Source organism: Microtus oregoni, unplaced genomic scaffold (assembly GCF_018167655.1).
Source record: "Microtus oregoni isolate MIOR12 unplaced genomic scaffold, Mior012 000009F_ref0000495, whole genome shotgun sequence".
Classification (NCBI taxonomy): domain Eukaryota; kingdom Metazoa; phylum Chordata; class Mammalia; order Rodentia; family Cricetidae; genus Microtus; species Microtus oregoni.
The window spans coordinates 20,863,474-20,882,111 of NW_024543068.1; the positions used below are offsets into that span (position 1 = coordinate 20,863,474).

The 18,638-nt window shown below is 44.8% G+C and overlaps 1 protein-coding gene across 1 annotated transcript in view; it reads right to left on the reverse strand.

Annotated features, from left to right (window-relative positions):
* Mthfd1 (methylenetetrahydrofolate dehydrogenase, cyclohydrolase and formyltetrahydrofolate synthetase 1) overlaps positions 1–18,638 on the reverse strand; it is a 61,476-nt gene that overhangs the window by 16,483 nt on the left and 26,355 nt on the right. Inside the window, exons 9-19 of the mRNA XM_041658588.1 lie at positions 14,559–14,686; positions 14,074–14,171; positions 13,722–13,895; positions 12,030–12,166; positions 9,771–9,817; positions 8,982–9,089; positions 8,752–8,826; positions 6,893–6,995; positions 3,944–4,020; positions 2,808–2,948; positions 954–1,022 (exon numbers count right to left, since the gene is read on the reverse strand). Of these exons, the coding sequence (XP_041514522.1) occupies positions 954–1,022; positions 2,808–2,948; positions 3,944–4,020; positions 6,893–6,995; positions 8,752–8,826; positions 8,982–9,089; positions 9,771–9,817; positions 12,030–12,166; positions 13,722–13,895; positions 14,074–14,171; positions 14,559–14,686 (1,157 nt within the window). The remainder of the gene's footprint in view (positions 1–953; positions 1,023–2,807; positions 2,949–3,943; positions 4,021–6,892; positions 6,996–8,751; positions 8,827–8,981; positions 9,090–9,770; positions 9,818–12,029; positions 12,167–13,721; positions 13,896–14,073; positions 14,172–14,558; positions 14,687–18,638) is intronic.

The following is an 18,638-nucleotide window of genomic DNA, read 5'->3' on the forward strand; positions in this document are numbered from 1 at the left end:
CTAGGATTTAACTAGAATTTGAAAGAAGACTTCCAGGAGGAAAAACACCACGCCTACCCCTTTGTTGTGGAATAGAATGTTTGTTTAACCACGTAAAGATGTGTTGCATTTGATTGTGCTGCATTTGTTTAATGTTGCAACCCCATTGCTTTTGTTTATTCTGCATTTGTTTCACTATGTAAGGATGTGTTGCTGTTTGACATTACCTGCCTAAGGTACCCGATTGGTCTAAAAAAAAAAACAAACTGAACAGCCAATGGCTAGGCAAAGGAGGGATGGGTGGAGCTGGTGGACAGAGAAAAGGGGAGCCGGCCAACCAGCCAGGGTCAGCCAGCCAGACACAGAGGAAGCAGGGAAGCAGGATGGGCAGTACATGGATGAGGTAACCGAGCCTCAGGGCATCACACAGATCAATAGAAATGGGTTAGTTCAAAAAGAGCTAGCTAGAAACAAGCCTACACTAAGGCTGGGCATTCAAAGCCACTAAGTCTCCGTGTTATGATTTGGGGGCTGGTGGTCCAAGAGCGCCTGCTGCACCCCTTTCCTGTGGCAGTGTTGGGAGTCCAACCCAGGGCCTCTCACATGCTAGGCAAACCCTCTGCCACTGACCTATACCCCCAACTCCAAAGCCATTTATTTTATATCATTTTAGAACGCCCCCCTCCCAGCTGTAAGAAGTAAGGAGAGATGAGCAGCAGAAAAGGCTTCTATGGGATGACACTGGGTAAAGGTGATTGCCTTGCAGGCTTGGAGACCTGAGTTCAAACCCGAAAGCCCAAGTACGAGTGCCAGGAGAGAACTCACTCCACAAGGCTGTCCCCATAGCAAACAAATTTCTAAAAATCTTTCAGAAAAGATAAAAGGTGTCTGGTTCTGCAAGGAAAGTGTGCTTAATAATCTCCTGGTTCTGACTAGAGGGAGTGAATTCTGGAGCCCGGAGTTACCCAGCGCACCTCCAAGGTCTGCATGAGGTTGGGCTTGATTGCGTCCTTCATCAGCACCGTCAGTGCTCCACTCACGCCCTGCAAGACAAGCCCACGAAGCATCAACTCCTGCTAGCAGAAATCCAATCTCCTGAAACCAGAACTCGGCACCGCGGGGCTTCTCATTCATTTTAACCATCTTGGGATAATTACAGCTCATACCTAATCTCCGCCATTCATCGTTATTGCTTATTTCCCCTCGCTGTACTAGGAAGCCACCAGTTATCCTGGCGGGGGGAGGAAGCAGGATGAAAATGGCACTCACGCACCATTTCTGAAAACGCACGTGGCGCTAGAAACAAGCGCCTCAATCAAGCTCTGCGGCTGGCTGATGTGGGGAATCCATTTAGACCCGTTTAGAGGAGCTATGTTAGTTCCGACAGCAACGCGCTATTTATAACTTTGGTATCCGAGCAGAAACGGGTCTGAGTCGAATTCACTGTATATTTCCCAAAGCTGAAGCAAACTACTAGCCAGAAGCCTAATTCCAACTCCTAAATCCAGCTCCCTCTTTTAAGGGAGCCAGTCATTGCTGAATAAACCAATGGCAAAGGAAAACCAGGCAGCGGTTCTCATTTATATTCGACATTAATGTGTTTCTAAATTTAAGGTCTGGGTGTTAAAATTTAAAACATGTTAACTGCGAAGTTAATATTTTTCTCCCTTTTCTAAATTCCTGTGCCATAACACCGACTATACCAGTGTGTGTTGATACAAACAGGCCTTTAAATTTTTGATCTAAAGCAGGTGTGGTGACTCAGGTTTATAATACAGCAGTTCTCTACCCGAGGGTGTTGAAATCTTTGGCAAACTTCTATCTCCAAAAATATTTACATTAGGATTCATTACGGCATAAAATTACAGTTATGAAGTGGCAATGAAAATATTTTTATGGTTGGGGTCCACACAAGCTGAGGAACTGTGTTAAAGGGTTGCAGCAATAGGAAGGTCGAGAAGCACTGTTTTAATCCCAGGGTGCAGGGGGCTAAACTAGGAGGATTGCTATTGTTTAGAGAATAGTCTGGGCTACAGGATGGGTTCCAAGCAAGCTTGGATTAGGTTGTCTGGAAAAAAAGTTTCTTTAAGAATTTCCACCCCTCAAGACAGGGTTTCTGTGTGTAGCTTTGGAGCTTGTCCTGGCACTAGCTGCTACAGACCAGGCTGGCCTCGAACTCACAGATATCTGCTTGCCTCCTCCTCCCAAGTGCTGGGATTAAAGGCAGGAGACACGACTGCCCGGTTAAGAATTTTTATTTCAAATTTTATATCATGTACATAGAGGGCTGGGCATAGTGGCACATGCCTTTAATCTCAGCACTTGGGAAGCAGAGGCAGGAGGGTTTCTGTGAGTTCGAGTCCTGCCTAGTCTATTTTGAGTTCCAGGACAGTCAGAGATACATAGGGAGACTCTATCTAAAGAGAAAGTAACAACAACAACAAAACATAATAAAACAAACCACCCATCAAAAAACAAACAACAAAACAAAACAGCAGGAGACCCAACCAGATGGTCATCAGCCAAACTGCCCAATAAGCCTTTCTAAGTCAAGTGTCATGGGGAGGAGTGAGAGTGACAGACATTGGGATGACAGGTGTTCCATACACAGTCTAGTGGCAGCTTGCTCAGGAAGAGCTCGCAGGATGACGACATCATTCACGCCACCCAGCGCTCATGGCCCGTGACATCACTCACTATGAGGAACTTAACAAAAAATTCTAAATTTTTGTAATGAGCAAAATCACAACATCTTAAGACGAGTATAAATTTTGTTCTCAGTCTCACAGAGAGACTGCAGGACGTCACGTCACCAGCCTGGCACTTACCAGATCCTCAGCACTGATGGGCTCGCCTTTCTTACTGGATGCCACCACCATTTTGCCCAGTCTCTCTCTCATGTCTTCCAGGGAACTAGTCAGGGCCAGGACGGCCATGATTTCACTGGCCACAGAGATATCAAACTGGGCCTGTGGGCAGACGGAGAGACAAAGGCAGACCCTCTGTGTCAAACCGGAAGTTAACAAGGATGGAATAGAAATATCTAAATCGTCTTCCAACAGTCAAAATTTCCTAATTGTTCAGACGCTTTGAGTAATCATTTTTTTAAAAATCAGTGTTGGGGGCTGGAGAGATGGCTCAGAGGTTAAGAGCATTGCCTGCTCTACCAAAGGTCCTGAGTTCAATTCCCAGCAACCACATGGTGGCTCACAACCATCTGTAATGGGGTCTGGTGCCCTCTTCTGGCCAGCAGGCATACACACACAGAATATTGTATACATAATAAATAAATAAATATTTAAAAAAAAAAAATCAGTGTTTTAGGGGTTGTAGCACTGGGGCAGAGAATTTGCCTAGCACCCACAAAAACATGGATTTGATCCCCAGGACCTAATAAAACAGGTGTGGTAGCATAAGTTTGTAACCCCAGAACTTGGGAGGTGGAGGCTGGAGGATCAGAGTTCAAAGTCATCCTCAGCTATAGTACATTAGAGATCATACTGAGCTACATGAGATCCTTCCTGCACCCCTACTACCTCTTCACCCCAAATTGTAGCCGGGCCAATAAGCTATTTTATTCCTGTGAAAGCAGCTTGGTTACAGTTGGTTACATACTGGCTACAGTTTCCCTGACATAAAAGGAACAACACAGGTATTCTCACACCGAAGATACATTCTGCCAAATGGCGACAGAAGAGAAGCAATTTTAATTAATTTACATGCAAGACTATTCTCTTGGGGTTCTCCACCTCCAGGAAGAAATGCTGGGGGAAAACCACACAGGTGACACACAGATTTACTGCAAAAGCTGTCAGGAGCGCTCGGTGCCACACCCACTCACTTCCATTTTAAAAGAGAGAAGGCAGAACAACACCTGCCCGTGTGGTCACAAAGGAGGGGGATGGAGGAGGAGGGAAGCAGAGAGCTAGTTCCCACGAAGCAATTACTGGAGATGAACAGTTACCGTGCGTGTGTGGCCTTTCTCTGTTGGAGCCTGTCCAATTGTGATCTTCCTCAGGAATCTATCGTTGGTGTCCAGCACTACGGTGGGAAGGGAGGGCAAGGAACGGCTTTTAAGAAAAGGTACAGAAATAAAGGAACGGAGATCCGGGCAATGGCAGTGCAGACTAGCATCAGGGAGGTCCTAGGTTGACTCCCCCACTCCCCCCAAGAAAGGAAGAGAGAAAAAAGGATGAAGATACACAGAGCTAAGGAAGATTGCACATGTTTCTCATGCTAGTACTCTGAGGGCTGAGGCAGGATGCTCTCGAATTTAAGGCCTCCTGGGCCAGATAGCATGACCCCATCTCAAAAGCAAATAATTCCACAAGGATGTAGGGACCATTAAGGTAAAGGGAGCAGCAGAGGTGTGGGTTATTTTTGTTTGTGTGTGTGTTGTTATTGTTGTTTTTGAGACATGCTCTATCTATCATGTAACTCTGGCTGTCCTGGACCTCACTCTGTAGACCAGGCTGGCCTCAAACTCAGAGATCCGCCTGGCACTGCCTCCTGAGCGCTGGGATTAATGGCATGTGTCACCACGTCCAGTTTAGCAACAGCTTTAAAACAACAAATCAAACCTAAGGATGATCGCTATTCTAGTGTAAGAAACAGTCACACACCAGAAATGTAGAAGGATGGTTCTTAAAGCAGAAGAAAGTGGAGTGGTTGAACTTCATTCCTTCTAGAGAATTCAAACAATTATAAAATCTGGACTCTATTTCAAAACACATTCTACATTAGCAGGGAAAAAAAAAAGAGCAACCCAGTTTTTGAAAAGGCTAAGGTGTGTATTGTTCTGTGGGTTGACTCACTGGCCATACACCCACACAAGGGCCATCAACTCAGACCAAGTGCAAATGCTTGTGAAACACTCCAAGCCACAGACCTAGCCCTCCCTAGCACATTCTCTCACGATGACAGAACAGAGACCCAACTGTATGACCTCAGGTAGCCTACAAAGGCCACCCCCAATCAATCCAAACCTCACTTCCCAGGACGAGCTACTGTTCACTGTTCAGCGGGCGCCTACATTTGATTGTCCTATGTATGGGATCCAAGGAAACGCATGTCATCTTTGCCATGGGTTCACCGCGCAAGGTTCCTAGAGCCCTTGGAATGTTAAAAGGACAGAGAACCTCAGGAGGGGTATGGTGACCAGCAAGGACAGGTAATTGGAGGGATGGAACTTTCAGGCCCACCCACAGAGAAAGTGACTCCACCCCATGGATTGGGGGTGGAGGTGAAGACTTGTAAAAATCATCATCATCACCACCACTGTCATCATGACCACCACCGTCATCATGACCACCACCACCACCACCATCAGCAGCAGCAGCAGGGATATGATGTATATAGGCCTCCAACTGCCTCTTCCCTAATTGTTTCTTTTGTAACAAACCAACAAACACCAGCAAAGAAAAAGTAGCCAGGTGTTGTGCCTCATGCCTGTAATATTAACACTTGAGAGATTGAAAATCAGTTCAAGGTCAGTGTGGGCCTCAGAGTAAGATTCTCTCTACACACCAATACTTCCCCATGCTACAGTAAGTGATTAAACAATGTATTAAATTCTCGCAACATATGGTGAGCTTGTTTCCTTCTAAAAATACTTGCAGTGGGGTCTAGAGAGATGGTTCAGTGGTTTAGTGCATTTATTGCTCTTGCAGAAGAGTGAGCTTGAGTTCTTAGCATCCACAAGGCAGCTCACAAGCATCCATAGTAACTCCAGTTCCAGGGGATCTGATGTTTTCCCTCAATCTCCTTGAGCACCAGGCATGGACATGGTACTCATACATCCATGCAGGTAAAACACTCATACACATGATAAATAAATTATATTTAAGAAATTTAAAATGTTGCAACATTTGCTTAAAGCTATTGAAGCAAGAAGAGAGATGACAGTATGATTTTTTGTATTAAGAAGGTCATTTGGGGGCTATAGACACAGCTCAGAGATTAAGAGCACTGGTTGTTCTTCCAGGGGACCTGGGTTCCAGAACAGGCATGGCAGCTCACAACTGTCTGTTACTTCAGTTCCAGGGTATATGATGCCCTCTTCTGGTCTCTGTAGACACTACATGCATGTGGTGCATAGACACAGATAAAGGCAAAACACCCATACACATAAAAATTGAAAAAAAAAAATTCTTTAAAGGAATGTCCAGGATGGTGGTCCACACTTGTAATCCTAGCAGGGACACGGACGCAAGAGGGCTAATTCAAAGTCAACCTTGGCTGCCTAGAGGACTCAAGACCAGCCTGGGCTACATGATCAAAACAAACACCAAAAACTCCAAATCGACAGGACACTAACAGTTACTGTGCCGATAAAAACAAGAACGAAGTTGGTAAGTTGGCCTTCTTCATGACTCGACAAAAATTTCTCCTCTACCGTGAGACAAAGGAGATGGGTAGAAAGTAAAGCCCTGCTAACTGTACACAGAGAAAAGCAACATATGGTGGTGAAGTCAGGCCAACGCCTAAAGCTGAAGGCTGCCGAGTGCTACAAGAGGAGTTAATAACGAGAAGTGATGAGCAGGCTGAAGAGAGAGATGAAAAGCCAAGTCATTGGTGCCAGCAGAGTTCTGAGAAGAAAGAGCACACATGATTCAAGTGATTAAACATCATTTTCCCACTCCACGACACCAAAACTTTCTGCATAAAATTGAAACTTAAAAAATGTTATTTTTGGTTTATGCATGAACTTCCTTGAAACGTTCATTTCAATCAACACGGAACAGACAGCAAGAAATCCAACCAATCCCACAAAGGGGCATCTACATGGCGGCTAAGGTTGGCAAGCAAATCAAAGGTCATCCTGGGCAGCATTCTGACCCAGGAGCATCCGGGGGAGGGGGAAGTGAGTGGTTACCAAAGCACAGGAGGCTGGCAGCCTGTGCAGGGGACGTACCTCTCTGCCACGTTATGGTTTCTGGATCAATATCCAGTCTTGCAAATCTGTTTATCTCATCATCTGTCAGTGTGGTAGGGTCAGTCTTTTCAATGCCTAACCTCTGGGAAAAGAAAAGAAAAAAGAAAGAAAGAAAGAAAGAAAGAAAGGAGGAAATCAAAACATAAAATGAGACAAGAGCCGGCTCAAGAGGCAGAGGCAGACAGGTCTCTGAGTTTGAGGCAGTCTGGTCTACCCAGCGTGTTGTGTCATATAGCCAGACCCTGTCCCAACAAAACAAAAATAAGACGAGAGCTTTCATTTGTCCATCCCTCTATTTCCTGATTATGGACGTGATGTCACCAGTTGCTTCAAGTCCCTGTTGTCCTTCCTTACGATGATGGACTGAACTCTGAACTGTAAGCTAAAATAAATGCTTTCTCTCTTAAAAAAAAACAAACAAAAAAAAATAGAGAAGCATACTTTTTTTTTTTAACTGACCATTATCTTGAGATAGCGTTTCCATTAGGAAATAAGGACCATGAATCCAGTCTGGGGCGCACCCTTGGAATGCCAGCATTGTAAATCCAGAAGAGTAAATTGGGACCCTTTAGCTAAGCCTGGAGGTTCTTTCCTATTCCCACATGGTACGTCTGTCTCTGTAACTCCACCCCAGAGACTTCCCTCAACACCAAAACCAGTCCCAGTGGAGAAGTATCAGTGCACTTCTAGATTCATCAAATATATTGAAATGAAAAGCAACATGCAAGGCTTTAAAAACCAGACTGCCGAGGAACCCAATTAAAGTCAGACTTTAGGAAAGGCAAAAATGAGCAGCAATCAATAAAAAAAAAAATCAATTAAAACTCTTTTACAAATTTTTATATGGCTCAATACTTTTGTTGACTTCTTACTGTTCTAAAGGGGCACACACAAAAAAGGGCTTTTTATTTTTATTTTCTCCCTTACAGAATTCACTTTAAAGATTGATTTACAGTATCAGCAGCTCATGTCTTTTTATGGCACAGATGCACAACAACTGGTTTAACCAGTCAGCCATGGAAGAACAGTGAAGACTTTTCTCACTTTGGCAAGATTATTAATAGATTCATTAATACATTCATGTACAGGGTTTTATGTGAACACCAATTTTCATTTTTTCTTGTTCAAAATCAAAGAGTAGATTTCTGGGTTGTATGATAAAACATGTGCTTATTGATGATATATAGATTTGGACAGACCATTCAGAATGTAAAGGCACTTGCTTTGAAAGCCCAATGAACTAAATTCAATTCTTTATACCCATGTAAAACCAGACAGAGGGGTGCACATATATAATCCCAGCACTTCTAACAGCAAGATGGGAGGAAGAGACGGGAGAAACAAGAGTGACCCTGCTCCAACAAACTGAGAAATAAGAACGGAATCCCAAAAGCTGTCCCCTGACTCTCCATGGTGCTATGCTCCACACATGCCCACACTTAATGTACAAATAAATACGTTTTTAAAATGGCCACATATGTTAAATTCAAATAAAGTAATTCTCCCAGAGTCCTTTATCTAGGTAGGAAAAGCATTATCAAGGTCATCTTTATAGAAGACCGAACCGAGAGGCTGCCCACAAAGAGTTTGCTCAAGATTCCAGGGCTGGGGAGAGCAGGGATTCAAACCCCACACATCGCCACGGCAGCATCCACACTCCTTCCACACTGAAAAGCATCTGTTTTCTCTTCTCTTAGTTGAGGGTAGATTGTCGGCGCTCTATTTACTATAGCATCAATCACTTCTAAATTATAGAGAAACGAGGGGAAAGTGCTTACCTATTAAACCCTGTTGCTTTTATCAAATAAGTTTCAGCGATCAAGAAGGAAAACACTTACCCGTAACCTTCGGATCTGGATATCAGAGAACTTTCTTACTCCATTTACTGAAGGCACCAAGCGGTTAAAGAGAGCCTTAGAGAAAGGGGAAAAAAGATTTGAGATGAGGGCATCCCACTGCCATGTCACCTGCCTCAGCATGCAAGGGACCAACACTAATTCAGGTACTTCCCCTTACACACACACACACACACACACACACACACACACACACACCCCTTGCATCCTACCTTGTCTGTCTGGGTCAGCTCATGAAATATCCGAGCATCGATGGCAGCAGCCACAAGGTTATTAGCTGCAGTGATGGCGTGGATGTCACCAGTGAGGTGGAGATTGAACTACAAAAGAGCAGAAGCCACAGCAGTCACTCAATATGCACTAACACCAGTGGGTGCTGGCAGAAGCCCAGCTTGTGGACAGGCTCACGAATGGGCTATGAAAAGCAAATCCCTGAAACCAGGCGTGATGGCTCATGCCTGTCACCCCAGCACTCAGGAGCACTCAGCACTCAGGTCGGCCACCAGTTCAAGGCCAGCCTGAGCGACACAGTGAGCACTAGAACTTATCTATTTATAAATAAAAACGCCCAGCTATCTGTCCCTTGAAACAACTCCTCCCAAAGAAAGAATTGCAGTTTTCCAAAAAAGCGTCCAGAGAATGGAGCCCACACCGCACCACTGAGGTCACCAGAAGCTATACCAATGAGGAGGAGCATGGGCAGCTGCTCCCCTCTGGGTCCCTACACTGTTCCTGTGTCACAAGGACTTTGATGCCCAAGACCATGCAACATGTGTTCACTTGCTCAAAATATCCTCACTGAAGGGCAGACCTCGAGAGCAAGCTATTGTTACAAGTCTACAAAGAAGATATTTTTGTTTAATGTGTTGTTCCTGCCAAGAAACAAGCAGATTGTTCACTAAGCATTCTAAAAATATATATAATAAAATAAAATAAATTCCCTCTCTGGAGGGGAAAAGATATGACCCAGAGCCGGGTTGAGTCAAGCCTGGGTGCTTTACCTCTTCCATAGGAATGACCTGGGAATAGCCACCTCCTGCAGCGCCACCTAGGGAACAGACCGAGGGCGGGGATTCAGGTTAACTTGCTTCTCCATGACTTGGAATCCAAAGACTGACAAATCCATTTCCCTAACTACTAAGCATACTGTTTGTTTATTTTCTAGTCATTTGGACAGATGTGAGCAGGTGTTTTCTAATTTTCTTCACCGCACTAAAACACTTGATCATGTGCACGCTGAACAGCCTCTCAATTGAAATCCGAGTGCAAATGACAAAACCGTGAACACACACACACATACCTACTTATTATCTTTAGAAATAGGCTCCCTGTGATTCCTAACATACTAAAAAACCCAGATGACAGTTACATAAAGGCAAGCCTGTTTAATTTCCTACTCTTAACAAAGCTACTCTAGCTTCCAAAAAAGGAATCTTGATGGTACACACCTAACACAAAGAGCCCAGCTCTTCCAGAATAGGAGATATACATTAGAAAACAGCTGAACTGTTAGGAGCTCTGCTGGCCTGTGCAATCAACTAAAGGCCGGTCAAGATGGCCAGGCTGCCACAGCATCAGGTAAGATTATGGCAGTGTAAAGAACACATCGTATTTTTGGGAGGAGGAGACTATGCAAGGAATAAAATTCAATAGAGGAAAGGAGAACAATGAGCTCTCTAGTCAGAAGGAAGAAGGCTCCTGGAGTCAGGGGTTGTTACAAGCACAAAGGCAGGGCAGGGCGCAGGCTCATCTAGCTCTCAGGAGGCACAAGGACGGTGGCCAGCCTAGGCAACACGGTGAGGTCCAGGCCAGTCTGAACTACCTGGAAAGACCTGGTCTCAGAGACAAAATGAAACTAACAAGCCCAAGTCAAACCTGGCAGGAAGGAAGAGGTGTGCCTGTTGAGAACATCTGCATTAATTACTGGAACAAGCAGAACACGATCCCTTGTCAGCCAGCAAATGAAAAAGCCACTGCTAAGAACATATTATAATTAATAAAAATAGCTTAAATTAAAAGAGAATGTTTTGAAAGCAGAAACAACATTGTACAGGAAAATAAAAAGGAGTAACAGGAGGGGGAAGCAATGAGAAAAGGGAGGGTATGGGGTTTGATAGGCAATGCATATGTGTGTCAAAGCGTCCTTAGGTACCACAGCACCATGTACAAAGAGTATGCACACAGAAAGCTAAAACAAAACCAGAAGCATGTCTGTGTGTGCAGATCAGTGCGGTATCTGCCTAGCATGTGTGATGCCCTGAATTTAATCCCAACCAATGTATGCAAAATAAATAATAAACAAAAATCAATAAGTAACCTGGAAAAAAAATAAAGAGAATAAAAGAGCATCCCTACAAATCACAGGGATCAAAATGAAGTTAAGTATGGTTAGAGATCCAGTGTTCTCACCTGATCAGAAGGTTGCGTGTGGTAGCTTAGAGCTCGAAATAGGAGTGGGGAAAGAGCTGCTGTGGGCTGAGTTGGTGGCTGTCAACCTTTCTAATGCTGCACACTTTAATACAGTTCCTCGGGTTGTGGTGACCCCCAACCATAAAATTACTTTGTTGTAACATCACAACTGTAATTTTGCTACTGTGATGAATTGTAAGGGGGTAAAGGCATTTGCTGCCAAGCCTGACAACCAGAGTTTGATCTCTAGGCTCCTTATGGCGGAAGGAGAGAAGAAATGAAGCAGGTTGTCTTTTGACCTCCTTCACACAGGCTGTGGCAATCACACACACACACACACACGCACACACGCACACACGCACACACACACTAAATAGATAAATAAATACATGCAAAATGGTGCTTTTAACCACATTACCAGTAAGGCCCCAGGCTGCTATCCTAAGCAGTGACATCATCTCATCTGGGAATAGAGAATGACGTATACACAAAATGCTTAGCACAATACCTGCCACAAAGCCCACACTAACTGGGGTCAGGTTTTCTTATTCTGTGGAACTGGTCTGTTTCAGTAGAAGCCTAGATCAGCAACCATGATTTTCTTTATTGTTACTATGACAGTAGAGTGGATATCAGGATATATCGGGATTTTACATATCCCGATCATCCCTGTATATACCACAAGTCCTAAGTCTTGGGGGAACGATGAAAGCCTTCCTCACATGAATCACAATACAAATGTGGAAGCAAACATCCAGCTATCTAAATGAGCTGAAGCACCCATAAGCGCCCTCGGGTAAAGTCAGTCTGGGAGGACTAAAGGAAAGGCAGGTCCCTCTGGCCACAAGTACCTTTTATCCCAAAGGTGGGTCCCTGAGAAGGCTGTCGCACACAGGCAAAAACATTCTGATTCAGGTGGGCGCCGAGGGCTTGCACCAGTCCGATTGTGGTTGTACTTTTCCCTTCTCCCAGGGGTGTTGGTGTTATACTTTATGAAGAGAGCAAAAGACCACAGAATTAATGTCACTGGAATCATTGAACACTCAGAGATAACTCCTGATATAAATAATAAGAACAAGGGGCTAGAGAGAAGGCTCGGTGGTGAAGGGTGCTTGCTGCTGCTCTTCCATAAGACTGAGTTTGGGTCCCAGCACACATGTACTGACTAGCCACCTAGGCTTGTATTCCCCTGTAACTTAGCCCCAGGAGAATCCTACATGCTCTTCTTGTCTCTGCGTATGTGTGTGCGCACACACACACAAAATATAATAACAAAACAAACAAAAAAAAAAGAAGAAAAAAACCCTGAGAGATCTTTTTCTAAGAGTTATAGTGATTTTCAAAAATTCAGAAACAAAAATCAGGGTCTACCAGATGGCTCCACGGCATCAAAGCCTTACCCTGAGTTCCACCTGGAACCCCTATAAAGGGGGAATGAAAAAAGCAACTCCACAAAACTGTCCTTCAACCTCCACATAAGCAGCCCTGCAATGCATATATCATGTGTGTACACAATACAATTGAGAAGAACTTTAGCTCTACTCACTATAAGAAAGAAATAGAACTGACATGTGACCCTACTGCCCATGATTTTTAAGTTCTTTTTTTAAATTTAATTTTTATTTTATGTACAGAAGTTTTTGCTTGGATGTCTGTGCACCACATGTATGCAGTGCCTGTGGAGGCCAGAAGAGGGCATCAGATTCCCCAGCACTGGAGTTAGAGACAGCTCTGTGAGCGGCCATAGGGATGTTTGGAACTGAACAGGGGGCTTCTGGAAAAGCAGCCAGTGCTCTTAAACACTGAGCCATTTCCCCAGCCTTCCCCCCCTTAAAAAAAAGATTTATTTTTTTCCTATTTATATGTGTTTTGCCTGCCTGCATGTAAATGCACCATATGTATGCCTACTGTCCGCAGAGGCCAGACAAGGCCATCAGATCCCCTGAAACTGCTTCTTTAGGAGTCTGTGGTCTCTCTCTCTCTCTCTCTCTCTCTCTCTCTCTCTCTCTCTCTCCCACTCTTTCCTACACACATACATACACACAAATTAAAAAATAAAACCTTTAGAGTCAGGCAGTGGTGGTGCACACGTTTAATCCCAGCACTTGGGAGGTTGAGGTAGGTGGATCTCTGTGAGTTCATGGCCAACCTGGTCTATAAGAACTAGTTCCAGAACAGGTTCAATAGCTACAGGGAAACCCTGTCTCAAAAATATCATAAATAAATAAATTAAATTAAATAAAACCTTCAAACAAGAGGTCTGGGTGGTGGTGGTGAACACCTTTAATCTCAGCACTTGGAGGCAGAGGCAGGTCCATCTCTGAGTTTGAGGCCAGTCCGGTCTACAGAGTGAATTCCAGAACAGCCAGGGCTGGTATACAGAGAAACCCTGTCTCAAAAGCCAAACCAAACAAACAAAACCACCACCAACAAAAGACCGAGCTAGGAGCTCTTCCACACGTGTGTACTAAGTGTAAATGCCACCCTGGTGATAATGGTCAGGCCGCACGTAGAAGACTCTGCTGGCGACAGGACACACATACCCAGTCACGACCACGTATTTCCCATCGGGCTGGTGCTTTAGACGTTCTAGGGCCGAGAGCAGGACTTTGGCCTTTGTGTCCCCGTACAGCTCCACCTCTTCTGTGAGCAGCCCAATTTCTCGGGCCAGGCTACAGATGGGCTTTGGCTTGCAAGATCGTGATATATCAATGTCGCTTTAAAGACACAAAGACGGGCGTCAGTCTTTAGTTACTGCATAATGAGCCCCACTAGTGACATCCTCTTCCGCCCCAATCAATGGTGCTGTCTGTGGATAAGCTCATGGGCCCACAGTGCCCAGCGGTTAAACCCTAACCAGTCCCCAAGTTCCCCCCAAGAACATTTCATTCTCACCTTGGAACAGGTGTCTTGAGACTCAGCTTGTTATACTTAATTGTCCACTTTCCTGGCTTAAATTTCTGCAAGAAACGCTGTGCGCTCTCTACTGTGCTCTGGACAAAGTGACAGAAATGGAGTAAGAAGAGGTGAACAGTCCAACAGTCAGTCAGTCCCAAGGGCCAGGTCATCACTGCTCGGTCCCCACCTGAACCAGTTCATGGTGACCCTTGACCTGGGGTGAGTGAGGAGGCACCATGCTCACAGAAGGGCCTTTGCCTCACCCACACCGGCAGGTGGACAGCCAGTCAGCGTGTTTCTGGGTCAGCTCTAAATTCCAAAGGCCGTGGAAGGACAGCTTCCTCTACTGACAGGACAGACACCATCTTTGCCCTCTCTCACAGCTTTCCCTCAGCAGACCCCATCCGTGCCTGAGGAGGTCTTACGCGGTGGCTTAGGGTACGAAGGTCTTCAGAAGAACCCCAGAACTTTCTGCACCATACCTGCATCAGCATCGCCACGGTCATGGGCCCCACGCCGCCTGGGACAGGTGTGATAAAGCTCGCCCTCTCCTTGGCCTCATTATACGCCACATCACCCACAACTTTCCTTCCATTGGGCTTTGTATCATCTGATTCAGGAGGGTGTGGGGGGGAGAAAAAGCAAAGCGAAGTCTCAGACCACAACAATGGTGCTAATCTCCAACTTTAGAGATGAAATGTGACAGTTTGAATCCGCCTCCCCCCATCTATTTAAGAGTACATTTGTCCTGTGAGGCTCAAGTGTCTACTTATTAAAGCTACTGGACAGAGCTGAGGTGCAGTCCAGTGGTAGAGCACTGGCCCAGCATGCTTCAGGCCCTGGACTCTCTCCTAGCACTAATGTGAAAGAGATGGCAGGTATTCCCTATTTTCTAGGGAGAAAAGAGATTATCAGAAAGACCTCAATAAGATGTGAAAAAGGTAAGAAAAATGAAAAGCATTTAAAAATAAACAAATAAAATAAATCCTTTTAAAAGAGGGCTTTTTTTTTTTTCCAGATCCCGGAGAATCCTTTTGTAGTCTCTGGTGATAAATAAAATGTGTTTTTTATTCTTAAAGCTGACAATCTTTGAAAATGTTAATTTGCCAAGGCCTACAAAGGAAATTTTTTTTAGGTATACAAAGCTCCAACTATGTCACAGCTGCCAGATACGGTTTCTACAGCAACTGTCAGCAGTTAGTGAGCTCCAGGCAGGAGCTGGAGGAACAATTCAACATCTAGTTCTAAAGACAGCAGCTACTTAAATGCTTGCTCAAGGCAAAAAATATAATTGCGATTTCCTTAAAAGGACCCCAACTACAAATCTCACCAGCAAAGCCTAGCTTAGCTATTCAAGGGGACAGATTCACAGATGTACCGCTGCTCTCACACAGAGAACATCCAACACTTCCGGGCTACGCTAGGGACAGGCCCAGACACTTCAGTAACCCGGGGGTAGGATCTGTAGAAGCTCAGTTACATTGCCACTTCTCTTTGAGCACAGCTCTGTGGCTGAGAGGAAGTTTTCAGATGTAGCCAAAACCAAAACAACCCAGACCCAGGAAGTCCTTGTACCAACTGCCCTTGGAGGCTCTGCATTACCTGAGGTCCAAAAATGCAAAGGTCTAACACACACCTGCTCGCAATATTTTTTAGGTGACTGGAGGGGCTAAAGGAGCATGCTACAGTCAGAGAGATTCTCTTTGTAGGCCTTTTGGAGTCTTTCAAATGCTAAGGAGGTGGAAAGGATGGTTCAGAGAGCAAAAGCAGAGGCACGGGAACCACACAACCTGAGTCAGAGCTCCAGAACCCACGTAAGAACCTGCGTTCCCATCATTCCAACCACCCTAGGGTGAGGTGGAGACAGGAAACTAGTGGGCCAGCTAGTCTGTGGAATACAGAAAGGCAGAAATAAAACCGCCTCCCAAGGCGCAGGCAAGACGCAGCTCCAGGAAGTTACCCCGACTTCCACACATGCCCCATAGCATGGACACCTACCAAACATGGAGGGCTGACTTACCTACCTGCTGGTGAAGGGACAAGAGTCTCACAGATGTTGCGTGATCAGTGGGAAAGTGACCACTTATCAGCTTATTACGCTATCCATCCCTAGCCCTCGACTTTCTTTCAATGGAAAGTTCCAAGCATAGAATTCAATGGAGTTTCATCCCGACAGTTGCTTTGGAGATCCCTAACTACTGGAGACCAGTCCAGGAGCTATTATAGTGGGTGAGTGGAGACCAGATCTGGATGTGGTGGGGGATCCGCCCCTTCTTCCATACCCCTTCTAAGTAACATTAGCCTACCTCACATTACCTTTACGAGTAAGCTAAGCAGGAAAACCACACTCACAAGTTCTGACCAATCCTTTCCTCACTCCACTTGGTTCCTAAAATATATTCTTTTGAGGTGACTGGAGATGTGGCTCAGCGGCAGAACCCTGAATGTGCAAAGTCCTGAGTTTGATTCCCCAACCCGGCAAATCAAAATTAAAAAGCAGCTAGAAAAATATATGGACTAATTCATTATTAATTTGTAAAGTGATTTTTCATTTTATCCTTGAGTAGATAACACAAACAATTCTTATTTTTTTTAATAAGACAGAACCCAAAGTCTTGTGCATGTCTTGTCCTACCACTGAGAATCAATCTCAAGTAAACAATTTAAGAAATATGAATCAAGAAGTGGTTCAGGGTAGACTAGATTGCTTCATCAAATGAAGTTATTCGAAGAACAGTATTTAGATCTTGAAGCCTACCTCTGTCCATAACCCAGTGATTTTACCATTGTCAGGGAACTACACAGTCTGGCCTTACTGATATGAATGTGCCCATATGCCTAGGACTGGTGGAAACACTGATGACCACCTATGCTATTTTGTAAATGGAGACCTCACATTGGTTTCCCAGCCACCCAGACCCAAATAATCACACTCCTTGGCAAATGGCTCAGGCGTATTCCTAGCCAGCTCTTATATTTTAAATTAACACATTTCTATTATTTTATATTTTACCATGAGGCTCATGGTTTTCCATTAAGTTTTCGGCATCTTTCTCTTTTGGCAGCTACATGGCGTCTGCCTGACTCCTCTGCCTTCTTTCTCCCTTACATTCAGGAGAATTTCCCCACCTACCTATATTCTGCCTTGCCATGGGCCAAGGCAGCTTCTTTATTAACCAATGGGAATAAAGTATATTCACAACATACAAAGGGGAGGGGAATTCACATCACGATTTCACCATTTACATGAGAAATCAATGTTTAAAAATCAAAATTTCAGACAGATCAACAGAATTCTAGATCCTAACCCAGGGGGTTTGAATGTGTGTGTGTGTGTCTTTAATTTCTAAAAAGTAAATAAATAAATATCTCCCTCTCTGTAAAGTAATAAGGATTGAATTCAGGGTGTAGCACAAGTTAGGCAAACTACCACAGAGCTGCACCCCCAGCCCAGGTTTTTCTTTTCTATCTTAAGTCTCACCCCCCCCCCCTTTTTTTTTCTTTTGAGACAGGGTTTCTCTGTGTAACAGTTCTGGTTGTCCTGGAACTCACTTTGTAGACCAGGCTAGCTTCAAACTCCTGCCCCTCGCAAGTGCTGGGATTAAAGACGTGCACCACCACCGCCCAGCTTTTTTTTTTTTTTTGAATGCCCATAGTAGTTTATGATCCAGAGATGCGGGGATGTATGCAGACTGAGCTCGGATGTCACACTGCAAGTGTTCACAGTGGGGAGATGAGGAGAGCAACTTCTTCTGCACCCCTTAGATAATTACACCCAGAAAATGAGTGATCAATTATGAGCTACTGTTTTAAAAGCGAGGCTGAGTGGGAGGGAGGTTAGAAACGGTGAGAACTTGACAGTGACTAACGCTGCTGGCAGCTCAGTGTCTGCATTTTAAACTTCAGATGGGAAGGGAGGAAAAAAAAAATCATCCCTGCTGCAAGTCGCCTCAACAACTCCCCAGACCTGAGCACGAGTGTCAGAAGGCAGGATGCAGGACAAGGTAGCAGAGACCACCGTGGAGCTGGAAGGATACAAGAAAGGGCAAGCTCTGTGTGATCAGGGCTAGGGAGAGGGCTAAGGATTTTCAGAAGACGAAGATCATCCCCGGGTGACAGGAAATCAGATATGGCTCAGGAAGAACTGGCATGGAGGAGAGGAACTGAAGAAGCTATTTAAAGTCTAAAAACAGAGAAGGGTGACTGCTGGTATAGTTCAATGGGAGAGCTCTTGCCTAGCATGCACGAGGTCCTGGGTTTGATTCCCACAACCACAAAAATGAATGAATGGATGGATGGATGGATGAATGAATAAGTGGAGTCCACAGCTGGGCCACACTCACTCACTGAGCCCAGGAACTGCCATAGTGCTCAATGCACAGAAGAAGTTACGGAATTAGTAAATGTTCCTTTCACCAGCTAATACACACGCATGTGTGTATATGCACACATATGTATGTGTGCGTGCGAGGGGCGGGTGTAGGTGTGTGGACGTGTGTGTAGGTATTCCTGTACTGTTCAGAAATTTCTTTTGAAAGAACAACCTGCCGCGCAGACAGGAG